The sequence below is a fragment of the Anabrus simplex genome, chromosome 9 (genome assembly GCF_040414725.1).
Source record: "Anabrus simplex isolate iqAnaSimp1 chromosome 9, ASM4041472v1, whole genome shotgun sequence".
Taxonomy (NCBI): Eukaryota; Metazoa; Arthropoda; class Insecta; order Orthoptera; family Tettigoniidae; genus Anabrus; species Anabrus simplex.
In genome coordinates, this window is record NC_090273.1 from 23752934 (window position 1) to 23768460 (window position 15527).

The 15527-nt window shown below is 38.1% G+C and overlaps 1 protein-coding gene across 1 annotated transcript in view; it reads right to left on the minus strand.

Annotated features, from left to right (window-relative positions):
- Positions 1-2232: 2232 nt before the first annotated feature.
- Tbc1d15-17 (TBC1 domain family member 15/17) overlaps positions 2233-15527 on the minus strand; it is a 115687-nt gene continuing 102392 nt past the window's right edge. Inside the window, exon 12 of the mRNA XM_067154061.2 lies at positions 2233-12074. Within this exon, the coding sequence (XP_067010162.2) occupies positions 12049-12074 (26 nt within the window). The 3' untranslated portion in view covers positions 2233-12048. The remainder of the gene's footprint in view (positions 12075-15527) is intronic.

A 15527-nucleotide genomic window follows, 5' to 3' on the forward strand; every position in this document is an offset into this window, starting at 1 on the left:
AAACAAGCAAATTTCCAAACACCCGTGCAGCTTGTTGGATAAAATTTACTGCGGGAGTGATGGCGTCAGGTTCTGCTCACACAGCTAAGATAGCAACAATCACGGTCTGGCATCAGTTGAAGTTAATCAGTGCTGTGACGTGCTATGTGCAATCACTTTCTAGTAAGATGAACATGACGCAAATTCTTTATCAGTATGGTTGTGTTGTGTTGTCTAACTTCCGATCTGTGTTGTGTGTGATGGGTAAGTCCACATAATTTTATCTCCAATGATGTGTTATTTCCCTCCTTTCATAGTGAAAATAATTATGATTATGCTGACCAGTGCATACCCAGAAAATAATCTGCAGGTAGGGGATGGAGAATGTAAGTATAGACTGCCTTATGTAGTAACTTGCTCCAGGACTGCCCATAGGGGGAGGGGGATGACAAATCAGACATTTGGGGGGATATGCTCCCATACTCTGTGTATGCCCCTGATGATGAGGATAACCAGTAATACAGCGAAGATTTTCTCTTGTGATTCACATAGTTATACTTTAAGGTTAAGTTTCAATATTCCACCTTTACAATACCATAAGTTTATTGTTTATTTATTTAACATTATACACTTTATTATCAGCTTTTGCCGATGCACCTGATTGCTGCATATCAACGGCACACTCAAGAAGAATTTTAACAACAAGCTTTACTATATCGTTCTCATGTGTGTGAATTTAAGTTTCTTTTCATCAACAGGATTTCATTGTTTGTACTTGGAACAATCTGGAACATCCTCGCTATTTTGATTGACGTGTTCGACAACCGATTTATTTTATTGTGTTTGTTCTGTCCTTGTCCTTTTTAAAGCTTTTTCTTGAATATCTTACGGCTGATGATGTCTACAAGTTAGACGAAACATGTCCCGTATTATTTAATAATGTTGTTTAAAAAAATAAACAATAAACTTATGGTATTGTAAAGGTGGAATATTGAAACTTAACCTTAAAGTATACGTACGACAATACAGACTTTACGATGAAATTTATTTTATTCACAGAGTTATGTCGGAAAAACTGATATTGATGTAGTTAGAAGAAAATGTTCAGGACAATTATTCAGTTGATGACAGGAATTCCAATTCCAGTGTCCCATATAGTACATGCATGAACGCTCCACACATTATTGTTCATCTCACTTAAACAAAAGTAATTTCAATCAGTGTGTGTTAGATAAATTCTACTATGGCAGCGATGGCGTGACAAAAATATACACAAGTGATCGCAGGCTAATCATTAATGTGGGAATTCCTCAAGGCAGTATTATTGGACCTTTATATGTTCTTATACAGTATACCACGTGATTCAGCTGTCCCTTCCAATGTAGTTTTATACAAACCACAATATTAATTCTATCCTGAAAACATCTGCCCAGTTGGTATGCTCAGACAACACAACCGGATAGCTTGGTGCTTACTGCCTCACCATGATAGGATGCCATAGCATTATACTCGCATTAAACACGGGAAGGCATGCATGTGCCTTCTAGATCATATGAACCTGACACGCAACGAAACACTGAATTGATATTGTGACCGCAGTAAACCTAATACATGCTATAAGCTGCACAGTATGCCATACGAAACCGTAGCACAGTTGGTGAAGACGCAGTGGAGGGGTCTTACGTGTGAGGTGGGAGGTTCGAGTCCGGGGCGAAGATTCCATATTTTTGACATATTTATTTAATACGTACTGCATGTAATGTAAGTTCAATACCCGCTTTCATGCAAATTGTGTGTGAATGAATGGGTATGTGGCCGTAAGAAGGGCTAATTAGTTAACAGGGTGGACACATATTGACCAGAAATAATAGGAACACAACCGCTCTGTCATAGCAGGAAATGCTCGATGTGATGACTGTTTAGTTTTATGCAGATTCGGGCCTGGTGTCCACGAGATCGTCATGCACGCTGAAGCATTCCAGGTGTAATTACTCGGCAGTGTCTGTGATGAGTTGCCGCAACTGGTCGGGATTATCCGGTGCTTGTGTGTAAACAACGTTCTTTAAATGCTGGGAACATGCTGATAGTACGACGAGAGCAGAGTACATACTCCATCGTCTCCGAAAAGCATAAAAGTAGTTAGTTGAACGTAATGCCACTAACATTATTTATTATTATTTATATTAATATAATGGATCAAGCAAGGAATAAACAAGAGAAATGGGTTCAATAAAAACAACTTCAACTGCAAATATTAAAATATATATTTAAAAATATAATAGTTCTCTGCACTCCATATCTCTGCTTTAAACATATCTTATCGAGATTTTGAAATAAATTAATCCAGTAATTTACAAAATACCAAGCCTTATCCTAAATTAAGTTCTAAAGTTAAATATGAATTCTAAGGTTTAAATTCAATAAACTCAATTATTTAAAACCATACTAAAAGCCAATCAGCCATGACAAAATAATTTTATTTAGAGTCTGATGCACAAATCCGTATGTTTTAGGTATGACAAGACGTGTAATATTGTTGCACATTTGAAATAATGGAATACAATTGTGATACAATCTACACACTAGTGTCACTAATCATCATCGGTAATATAATGTTCCCCATTATTAATGACTTCCTGCCATCGGTAGGACAATTATTTTTTTCCACGCCTGAAGTAATTCACTGGTTTGGCATGGAAGATGTCAACAAGACAAGTTCGAAGATCATCTTCATCAAAAAAATAAAAAAGCATCCTTCCATATCTTTTAATAAAGAAATCATTTTTGTGCCATCCTCTCCCAAATAGCATCATCCCCATGCAAATGGTCTGAGCTCCCTTTGCTCCACCGTTAAACTCGAACGGAAGAATTTGTCTGAAATGTTCATTTTTGCTGTTTGGTACTTCGACCATTCTTTTAACACTTTACCTTCTTCAGAGCAGCAAAATTTAAAGAATATCCACTAGCACAGCAAAGGAACTCCAAGCGACAAATGATAAAAAAAGCTGCCAGCTCTCTCACCGGTGCCAACTTATATGCAAATGTTACCGACTTCTGCATCAACCCAGTAATACAAAAAGCTAGATACAAATGAAATCCATATAAAACAGACAGCATTTATGGAGATACAATTTTCCTCAAGTTTTACATTGGTATTGTTGTGAACAGGACTGATGAAGAGGTCTGTCTGATGTAGGATTCTGTGTTATTTGAAGGAAGCTTATTAAAAAATTTGTATATACATTCTAGCTTGTAGTAGACATTTTCAGCAATTTCGTTGTTTTAAAATATATATATATGCCCTTAGACTCCACTAAAATAAAATGGATGGAAAAGTAGTCAACACAATGTTCAGAAATCCGTCAATGAAACGAAGAAAGTGAATAAACTGTCGAGGAACCTATCTGACTTGGACGTTGAGAAAGTACAATGGTGATGATGTCAATGAAAGCACCACACACTGTCTAACTCACGTGCACAGTTAGCTGTTAGTGGAAAATCTTCTCTAGATGGTAACATTATCTCTGGATAAGGTCAATCAATCAATCAATCAATCAATCAATCAATCAATCAATCAATCAATCAATCAATCAATCAATCAATCAATCAATCAATCTCACTTATCTGCATTTAGGGCAGTTGCCCAGGTGGCAGATTCCCTATCTGTTGTTTCCCTAGCCTTTTTTTAAATGATTGCAAAGAAACTGGAAATTTATTGAACATCTCCCTTAGTAAGTTATTCCAAACACTAACTCCCCTTCCTATAAATGAATATTTTCCCTAATTTGTCCTCTTGAATTCAAACTTTATTATCATATTGTGATCTTTCATACTTTTAAAGACACCACTCAAACTCATTCATCTACTAATGTCATTCCACGCCATCTCTCCACTGACAGCTTGGAACATACCACTTAATCAAGCAGCTCATCTCCTTTCTCCCAAGTCGTCCCAGCCCAAACTTTGCAACATTTTTGAAACTCTACTCTTCTGTCAGAAATCACTCAGAACAAATTGGAGTTACACTTCTCAAAAGGATCACAGAATATTCTTACTTACACTATGAGCAGGAAATGAAGAACAAATTCTTGTTCTGATCATCAAAGTTCAAAACTCCTTTGGTTTAGTAAATCATTCAGAACGATATGTACAACCGATCTTGATTAATGCATATGGAATCTCCAAACTGCACAAATATGATCACTGTGAACTGTTTACTTCATTGAAGGAGTTAACTCATTTTAGATGGAGTGATCAGTGCAGTGACTCATTCTTCATTCGCTGCTTATGGTGCAAGTTAGAATCTGCTTTGATCGTTTTGTGAAATACAGGATTTTCCCAAACTTGTGGGAAGTAATCAAGGGAAACATAGTACAGCACAAAATAACATAAAACATATGCCCTACAATAGTCAACATATGCCCCACGACTGATCATTTATGAGCTAAGCTTGTTTTAGTTATTAGGTATAATGGGGAGATAATTCATAGGATCAAGTTTGGAGTCAGGCATGCTGTTACAGACATTACAGTACTTCACCAGCAAAACAAGGTTGTCAATGAATGGCTGCAATGCCTCAAACGTTCAGTGTCAGAAAATGAGGAGCAGGTTCGGTGTGCATTCAGTTGCACGGTGGACATTCCGAGTACTTCCTGAGCACTACTGGTACACCAACATTGCAACAGCTACTCAACATGGGATGAGCCAAGTAAGGCTAATACCAATACTTCATGTACAACGTTGGAAAGTCTGTAACTCGTACGTACTTTTTGTGTTGTTTTTGTAATACCCTGTGCAAGTTATACCTCCCAAAGATCATCTTTCTATTCACAAGCAGATGATATTCACCCCATCCAAAAGTATACTTTCCATTATTCTTATATGGGCAAGGTTTTTCCATTAGCAGCTTTTACTGAGCTTATACTAAACATTAAAAAACCATTGCACTTTAGATACCTCAATGAGGGAAATGTTCCTTGTTAACTATGGACAAACATGTATTCATGAAATGAGCTATTCTGTATGGCAAAACTTAAACAATAATAATTAACATTATGTTAATAAATAAGTGAGACAAATAATAATAATAATGATGATGATGATGACACACACACACACACACACACACATCGGAATTAACCAATGAAGGTTAAAATCCCCAACCAGGCTGGGAATTAAACCCAAGGCTCCTTATACCAAAATCCGGCATGCTAACCATTTAGCCATGGAGCCAGATGTTAAAGGGACAAAAATGTCAAGATTCTAGTGCTATGGGCACATGGGGAGAGATTGCCAAGAAGGATATGAAAATAAAAGGAGGGAGACTTAGACAAAGACCAAGAGACAGATGGATGCAAGGAGTTAAGGAGGGTATAGAGGCCAGAGGACACGAATGGAAAAAAATTAGGACAGAATGTGAGCAGACAGAAAACAGTAGAGATGCTTATGTTTCCAAAAGACCTGGCTAAAAGTTGGAACTGTTCATGTTGCTGATGAATTTCGGGACATACATTTGAAGTTTTAAAATCAGAGACAATTATATTGAAATGAATAGGCCTACATTAATATATTTCATAAAACTGTATTTTCATTTTTTAATAATTGTTTTCTTCTGCTAACTGTTGGAAATTCAACCAGTGACTTGCACTACCGTATGAGGATCCGATATAACGGGACCTATACTCTTACTCCCTGACATGAAAGATATAAATCTGCATTTCGTCACAAGTCATTGTTTCCTCAACTTTAATGCCAAAATTAGCAGCATTTAGACTACAAACACCTCCTGAATCAACCATAAAATATAGGTGTGTTTTTGAAGCTAGTGGGATATTTATCGGTTGTTTACAACGTTGAATACATCTGACATCACAAATTGTTATGATAAGTTTGCGATGACAGCTGAATAAAGGGACCATTCACTGGTTTCCTGCTTACATTTGTAGCCTACAACATGACATGGGTAGACTATATGATTATTTATAATTTGGTGTTCAATTGTTTTTATTACAAACCTCCCAATAGCCTGAAATGTTGTTTGAAATAAATTTTATGACATTTTGGAACTATGGAAGTGGTACAGTTTGATTTCTTAATATGCCCCTTTCGCTTCTTCAATGTATTAAGCAAACATCTGTATCACTTTCCGAAGAAGTTTCCGACTCAAACGAAAAATTTAATTTCTTCACAAATACAGTACATACTCCATTTCTAATAATACACAGCCTGTATATTGCCTGTTATTACAAAATATTGGTATTTTTTTTAACATCTCACTTGACATTAAATGCAACCTCAAATTTATCAGCTGATCGGAATAATTGCACATGAAACTCAATGAATCTGATGACAACCAGTGGATTCCATCAGATATCTATCAATGCATTAAGGGCAATTTGTTTACTTTCCTATTCTTCAATTGTTTTATGAAGTGTGATGTAATCGATGTGCTCACAGCTGATTTTAAAAATCTGCCTTATTTCATAATTTGATCATCTGCTCTTATTGATCTGTATTTTTATGACTGAATCAGTAATTTAAGTGTAACTATCAGATAAAATAAATAATCTGCCACATTTAACAACAGGAGCATTTTGCAAGGTTAGAGTAGCATCCAGGCAAATGTCATAATGCTGATTATAATCACACAGAAAGTTTCTGGACGGCTAGCAATCGAGTACTCAGTGGAAAAATGGTAGATCCCAACTCACCATCTAACTGGGATTTTTAAGACAAATGTACTGTACTGCTACCTAGAAACAAGCTGAGAAATCTGCTGTTGAGGTGGGATGTGTTGTTTGATCGTGATCTTAAGTGTATTGTTCTGCACAACCACCTGCTGCATTCTGTATGTTGGGTATTCAGCCCGAAGGCTGGTCTGAACCTCCACAGCTATGTTAACAGCTGTGATAGATGGCCTAGGCATACTAGGGAAATGAGGAGTGAGGTAGTTTCCCGTTGCTTTCCTCACTGAGTCTGAAGTTGCTCACATATCAGTCTGCCAATCCCACTGAAATGCACGCACCAACTGACCCTATGAATGATATTACTAGCATTGCTCATACCACAGTCACTTTCAATATTGTCAAAGCCAAGAATACGACTGAGACAGGCCAATGAAAATAAACAATTTATTCTAGCCCATACCAGAAGGCACAATGCACTGTAAACACTACAATCCCAGTGGAATACAGTCATATCCCAGCCAGTCTGAGCATCAAGCCCGTAATCAGTGAAATTGCTGATGTGTAGCAAAATGAAGTTGATTACAGGTAGGGCATAAAAACAATCATGAAAGCCCCATGAGTGGGTGAAGAATAAACAAAAAATGTGTAGAAGTAATTTTTTTTTTTTGCTATTTGTTTTACGTCGTACCGACACAGATAGGTCTTTTGGCGACGATGGGATAGGAAAGGCCTAGGAAGTGGAAGGAAGCGGCCGTGGCCTTAATTAAGGTACAGCCCTGGCATTTGCCTGGTGTGAAAATGGGAAACCACGGAAAACCATCTTCAGGGCTGCCGACAGTGGGGCTCGAACCCACTATCTCCCGATTACTGGATACTGGCCGCACTTAAGCGACTGCAGCTATCGAGCTCGGTGTGTAGAAGTAAAGGGGAGCAATATATAAGTGGATCGCACAAACATTAAAGAAGTCTTCTGTTGCCGAATGTCCAAGTCGATATGCCAAAACAGCAGCCGTGTGATCTCATACATTCCTACGTACCCCAGCGGCCATTGCATCAAGCTGCCCAAGAACAATGACCTACTGAAACTTTTGCCACCATTTCTCCCGTTTACAATGAATTTTACAAGAACACTACAATGGTAAATGACAAGTGAGTATGAAAATATTGAATTTACTGAAGATGAAACAGAGTATGAGTTATCATACATAGGCCTGTATTGCTGTCTTCAGTTCGTAAGTTAACACAGACTGATTGTAACACTTCGTGACACTGCTGATTTGCAGCAGTATTTTTACATATCCTTTCTATCCTCTAAAGTACTGTAGTTTTGATGTGTGTGCTCTACATCTTTAATAAAGTTACAATAACTTTCACTGCACATATCTCACAAGTGCATTAAGTTGAGTTATGCAATTTTTCCATCGAAGCACTCAATAAATTTGCCAAGAAAGTATTCTTCAAAAGTTGATTGCCACGAGCAAGGTCCACGGAACTCGATCAGATGGATGAGTACAGACATGGTGAATGGCCTCTTACGAGAGTTCTCTTCGAGTAACCACTCCAAAGGCTTTGGAGAGAGAACAACAGATTTCAGGATTCTCAGATTCTCTTGTTATGCCGCAACGACTACAAGAAAAATTACTCCGACGTAAATTAAACACAGCACAAAGGTGGCACAAACTCAGAAAGCAAGAAAAATTCAAGGCAATGAGGGAATGTATGTATGTATGTTGGGCATTCAGCCCAAAGACTGGTTTGATCCTCTGCAGCTCCGCCAACAGCTGTCATAAATAGCCTAGGCGGCACTGAAGAGGCGTATTAGGGAAATGAGGAGTGAGGTAGTTTCCCGTTGCTCTCCTCACTGAGCCAACAGTTGCTATTACATATCAGTCTGCCAAGCCCACTGAAATGCATGCACCAACCGACCCTATGAGTGATATTTTCACACCATTCATAACAGGGACTGGCTGCATAAGGAATTGTATTACTAGCATCACTCATACCTCAGTCACTTTCATATTGTCAAAGCCAAGGATGAGACTGAGACAGACAGGTCAATGAAAGTAACAAATTTGATATAGCCCATACCAGAAGATATAGTACACTGTAAACACTACATCTCGCCAGCAAAGGCATATGAGGGAATGAGGACAATTTTATTTACCTGTACTTCCTACAATGATAGGCTGCCTAAATCTGACAAAATATACCATAATACTTAAATATTGAATGTTTCCTGCATTACGTGGCACTGACACAGACAGGTCTTATGGCAACGATGGTATAGGGAAGGGCTAGGAGTGGGAAGGAAGTGACTGTGGCCTTAATTAAGGTACAGCCCCAGCATCTGCCTGGTGTGAAAATGGGATACCCACTATCTCCTGAATGCAAGCTGATAACTGCCTGACCCAAACTGCACAGCCAATTGCTCGGTGTTACTATTTTAGTTTTATGCCAAGCTCCTATGTCTGAACCTAACTTACGAGCTGGCATTGTACTCGCTTTGCTGTCATGTATTCAACACTTACATTTATGTTTGCAGTAAAGATTTGGATTTGCTGAGGGCAAGGTCCACAGAACTACATCACAAGAAGAAGTACTGACATGATGGATCAAACCCTTACAGATTTATCTCCACATAATCACATTGGAGGCTTTGGATAGAGAAGAACAGCAGGGTATGCTCCATCATTATTTTCTACTTCATTCTCATTAAGTGTGCCTACTAAAATTATAGATGACAAACAGCTTTATGGCTGTTCCTTTATTGATCCACATTCCGTTTATCCCTCTGTTGGACCTGCTCTTGCCTATTCCTCATGTGCCATCCCACTACTGCTCGTTGCAGTGGTTGCTGGGTTTCCCCTGCCTGGACCGGTTCATCTCTCCTTCGCCAGCCTGGTAACCTCAGGTTTCCCACAAGGTATCCATACTGATGGTCAGCTTGACGTCTGAATGAGATAGGGAACAACAGAAAAAGACATAGCACATTGGACCTGCAATTGTGCAGAATACTGATGATGATCAAATATTGTTATACTTCCCCAAGTGATGATATAAGATAGAGGCCTTCCACAATTCCACAAGGAAAATATAACATTGCTTCTACATAACTGTGCAGCATAGAAGAATTGCAAGAATTTAAATATACTGGCACTAGTGTGGCAGGGGACTGGAAATTTTAAAGAGCAAGGATTGGACGGCAAAGGAAGCTTTCAGAAGGAGATGAAAGCTGCAGAATAACTCCAGAATGAGCACGAGATTAAAGGAACGACTGATTAAATCTTATATCTGGAGTGGGCTGTTGTACAGGACCCTTCCAAAATACCATAAGGAAAATATACCATTGCTTCCACATTACTGCGCCAGATTCCCTCACATTCATACCATCTATAATATTTCTTCCAATCAACTTCTGATCTCAGTTTTAAAGTGCCGATGATTAGGGCATTTCCTTTATTAGTTTTCATGGAATTACTGTCTTTACCTACTTCACCCCTACTTATCCCTCAATACAAAATGAGACACAAGGCATTGACATGTCTCTTAAACTAAGCCGAGCCAATCCAATCAATTATTGTTACGTATGACAGATGACTAGATCCATGATACTCATTAATTACAATACTTATATATCTTTTGAGGTCTGCAACTTTGTTTTCACTCAATCTGTTCGATTTTAACTTTAAAAAAGGAAAGTTTGTAACTCTAATTTCAATTAAAACAGATTAACATTAAATTCACAAATCAATATTACAATGAGTAACAGCCACATAAACCACACAAAATACTGTATAATTTGTAAAGAAATAATAAATTCACTTCCTTCATACAGATGCCAAGAAGCCGTACTTCACAAGCAAACCTGGCAGTGAACTTAAAATGTGCCAGATGCATGCTTTCTTCTTCTTGGCCAGATTCTCTACTTCCAGTTGATGCCGTAAAGATTGTTAACCTAACATAATCTATATTTGCACATAGCTACCATATGATCCAATACTCTTACACTATATAGGACAAGGCAAACCTAATGCACTGGGAAAAGAGATTCACGTTCTGTATTGGTCCTGTATAACCAGCAGCTGGTGTTCATCAGGCCAAGTATACGAGATTCTATGAGAAATGAGAGAAACTTTCTCCTAAAAGCCAGCCATACATAAGGTGTGATAGAATGAGAATGTGATATGCAAGATGACAATGAATACTTTGTGTTGAGATGTATATTTTAAGGAAAAAAGTTGTATGAAAAATGTTTACGTATTTTTTTGCAGATGCTATCGGGATGCCCCTTGGCCATCAAAAAGTACTGTGGTGTGGTTGATTATGAGGTGGCAGAAAACAGAATCCATTCGTGGTACGAGAAAGCGATTTCTGAAATGAATTCTGCCTGACTTGACTTTGGGGTATCCTCAAACAGAAACTGTACAGGATCAATCCTCGCATTCCTTAGGCTCTTGAACAAGATATTAGCTGAGAAGAAGTGCAGCGAGTTTCAATGTACGAATTTCATGCGTGAATTGTTCCGTACTGACTGTATAGTATAAGAAAATATACAAATAAAATGTCCATCATAGTCAATACAAATATATGTAGGAAAGAAACTTTAATACACAAATATGTCTGAAAGAAACTTTGTTCTTAAAGTGACCTCTTATTTGTATATTTTCTTACATACTGAGTAAAAGTATGACAAAACATTCAGTACCTTAAATTAATAATTAGGGATATTATTAGAATGCATCATATTACAACTCTCCTCTGAGAGGCCGCGTGCAATGTCCATCACATACAACCTGCTCCAGCCCATGAATTCCCTGGCACATTAAGTTTACCTCTCCCTGCACTACAAGAAAGATTCCCTAACACAAAACATTATAACAATATGGTTCTTAGGATGTTAATAATTGATTTTTAGTTTTACTGAGTTTTAGATTCTAATTTCTTCTTTTCCATGGCTCTCAGAATGTAGGTATCCATTAGCTAAACCTACTTACTTCTCACCCTATTCTTTCTTTACACTTAATGGTAACATTCTTGTATTTTCTTTACCACTAATTAGTAACATTCTTGCACACCTGTTAAGACACTTATGTAAAAGGAACACAGAGAAATGAGAAATATCTTAGCTATCCTGCCTTTCACAGAGAGCTTCTGAATCTCAAAAATAGTTTAAAATGTTCTCAAATAGATGAAATATATGAAAAATCACAATATTCGCAAAAGAATGAATTTTATGAATGAAGGTTATCAAGTCCAAGCCACGGTCTTTCTTCATTAATACAGAAAATTATAGCAGTTTCTTTCCATTCTCCATCACAACCATCCAGAGAAATATTGCAACATTCAGTTGCATGATGCAGTTGATCTCACAGTGTGCAGACAGTCACCTGATATCTGAACTTGCTGGAGCTGGAAATAGATAAGGGGCATCATGTTTCAAACATTCTCAATCTTCCCATTACATTATCACATACAAAAATGTAGGATATTAATTATATTTTGCTGAACAAAAATAAGTAAAAATAAGAGAATCAAACTGCCATAATAAATCAATATATTTAGTTTTCACTTTAAATCACTTTATTTCTTACAGTTATTAAGCCCTTGGGCACTTTGCAACAACAAAAATTACATCCGCATTAAAATGGGGTAAATAATATTTGGCAGGATGTGTGGGAAAGAAATGTGTTTAAAATAAGCAGAAATAAAATAGAATACCTACACTGCAATTTTTCCATGAGTGGATGGTTGATGGAATACAAATAAGAAATGGAGGTGTAATAACAACAAATACTGACCAATACCCTGGGTCAGTAATTCAAGCCAATGCAAAGATTGACAAAGACATCATCAATATGCAACCTTTGGGCTGGGAAGGCTTAGAAGAGAGAGATGAACAGCTCGACTAAGTGGAATGTTTCGAGCTGTCAGTGGAGAGATGGCTTGGAATGACATCAGTAAGCTTGAGAGGAATTTTTAAGAGTAGAAAAGATCATAAAACAAAAATAAAGTTAGAATTTAAGAGGACAAATCAGGACAAATACTTGTTTATAGGAAGAGGAAATAGGAACCGGAATACTTCACCAACGGAGATGTTCAATAAATTTCCAACTACTGTACTTTGAAATTATTTAAGAAAAAACTGGGTAAACAATTGATAGGGAATCTGCTACCTGGGCGATGGTCCTAAATGCAGATCAATGGTGATTGATTGATTAATTGATTGATTGATTGATTGATTATACATAAAGGCTGGAGAAAGTAGTGGGCAGCAAGAAGCAAGCTCAAGGTTCCATGATCAATCTAGAATAAGATATCAGGAGCATCAACAGATGTCTGTCACCATCTTATCATTTTTCAGTAATCACTTTCATTTTATTGCACCTAAGTATGTGCACTTGTGTTTATATAAATTCATCACAATAGAATCCGGCTCCATGGCTAAATGGTTAGCGTGCTGGCCTTTGGTCCAGATGGTCCCAGGTTCAATTTCCAGCCGGGTTGGGGATTTTAACCTTAATTGGTTATTTCTAATGGCTCATGGGCTGGGTGTATGTGTTGTCTTCATCATTAGAATTCATCATAGATAGGGCCCCATCCTCACAGATGCACAAGTCAACTCAAAAGACCTGCACCAGGCCTCTTCGGAGGCCACACACATCATCATCATCATCATCATCATCATCATCATCATAGCACTATAGGTAGAAAAAATATCTGAAAAGGTACAAGAAAAAAGAATGAGAAGAAAGGTGGAAAGGACAACATTACAAGAAGAGCAATATGGCTTTCAAAAATAAAAGATCAACACTAGGCACCATCTTCGGTAAGAGGCAGTCATTCGTATGACAAGACCAATTCCATTATTATTATTTCCATGGTGTGGATATGAAGCCTGCTGTTCTGCCAAATTATGACTTTATAACAATGTACATTGTATACTGACATGGCAAATGTAATGTAAAAGGGGTCTAGTATCATGTAGGCCCTCCTCTAGCTCAGCCCAAGTGGTGGAACTCATCATGGCATTGTTTTACAAGTGGGAGATACACCTGTGGAGAGATTCTGAACCATGTCATTTGGATACCTACCCACAGCTTCCTGCTACTTGTAGCTGTGGGGTCTTGGGTACGAGCAGTTCAACGTATCAGTCACTGGTCAATGAACTGTTCAGGTGGATCAGTGGATCACACCCGACACCATTATGGTGCTACCACCAGACTGTAAGGTGCCTTGTTGACAACTGGGATCCATAGTTCCACGGGGCCCTGTGTCATATCTGAGCGCTACCATCAGCTCGAAACAACTGGAATAGTGACTCATCACCAGTCCTCCAGGTTCCAATTAGGAACATTATGCACACAGGTGAGATGCTGTGTCCAGTGTCATGGTGTTAATGAGAGCACTCTGGCAGGTCTTCTGCCTGCATTGAATGTGGATGTGATTTGAGCCAGTGCGGTTTGTCTGCTACCATGGACGATTCTAGCCAGGCACCGCTAGTTGCCAATCATTAAGTATCTGTGATCGGCCATTTGCGCTGTTCACTGTGGGCGGTAAGGCTTTCCACGAGGTATTTCCGATACACATGCAACACTGTCGATCAACCAATGTTAAATATCCACAGATCTTCAACAATAAAATATTTTATCCGTCTGGCCCCTTATCACGCCCAGTTTGAAAGACCTTTACACGCTCTTGAAATCACTCCTGATACAGGTCTGGGCACAATATGTAATGGTACGGTTGTGCCACCGATTATTAACTTTAAATACTGCTATCCCATTACTTCTGGCATATCAGTGTATTACACAAAGTACATTCACATTAATAATAATAATAATAATAATAATCTTTTGCAAAAGAGACAAAGTTTCTCATAGTGCATTGGCACTGCCGGTGACTTCAGGTAGCCTACGCAGTGGCCTCCACAGTATGCACTAGCCATGTGTCTTGGCAGGTGTGCTATTTACCAACTGACGAGTCCAAATTGGTGCACTGGGGCGAAACACTGGCAACAGGAATGGGTTAGCCTGAAAATCTATAGTATCCAACAATGGACCCATGTATATTGGTTTTATAAATTAAAGTTTCACATCAAAAGACTAACCATCATTTATGAGTCTGAATTGCACATCAAATGACCACACGACAATCGTGTGGTCGCTTGGTCGTGTGATACCAGATGTATATTCCCATGCAGCAGATTCCCGATCACGTTCCCTTCCTTGCTACGCAGCTTTAGAATACGCATTGTTTCTCTGCAATGTGTTATCACTGTAGTTAATCTACTCTCTTTCTTTCTTTAACGAGATCCCTGAGTTAAGCCTAAGAACAGAACAATGAACCATTATACTCATATATCTCAGTGCTCAAACATATTTTTAACCATTCATAACATCCTGACCAAAAATACAGCTAACTTAATCTTCAAAATACTGTATCAGATCACAAATCTACCCTCTACAATAATTCCAGTTGTTAAAGCTTCTGTAAGAGGGGCTGCTTGTATATTAAATTGTGGAGTAGAAGCAAAGAGTGCTAGTTATGACACTGGTTTGGTTTAGGCCAATTTAGCTCATGGAATGCAGGAGTGATAACAATTTGGAATATTCATTATTAAATGGACAAGAGCATTCCAAGCTCGCTGAAGTCTGTTAGAGAGGGCACCACTTAGATTGCCATACACAATGGTCAAATAATCAAACAGATGCAATAGTATTTGCTGAATGAACAGTTTTCCAACTTTGAAGTAAATCCTTTAAGTGAGTGAAGGGAGAAAAATACTTTTTCGCATATAACTGTTGTGTGTTCTGTCCTGTCAAGATTTTAGTGCGGTATTAATTTTCTAAATCTTTAACTTTG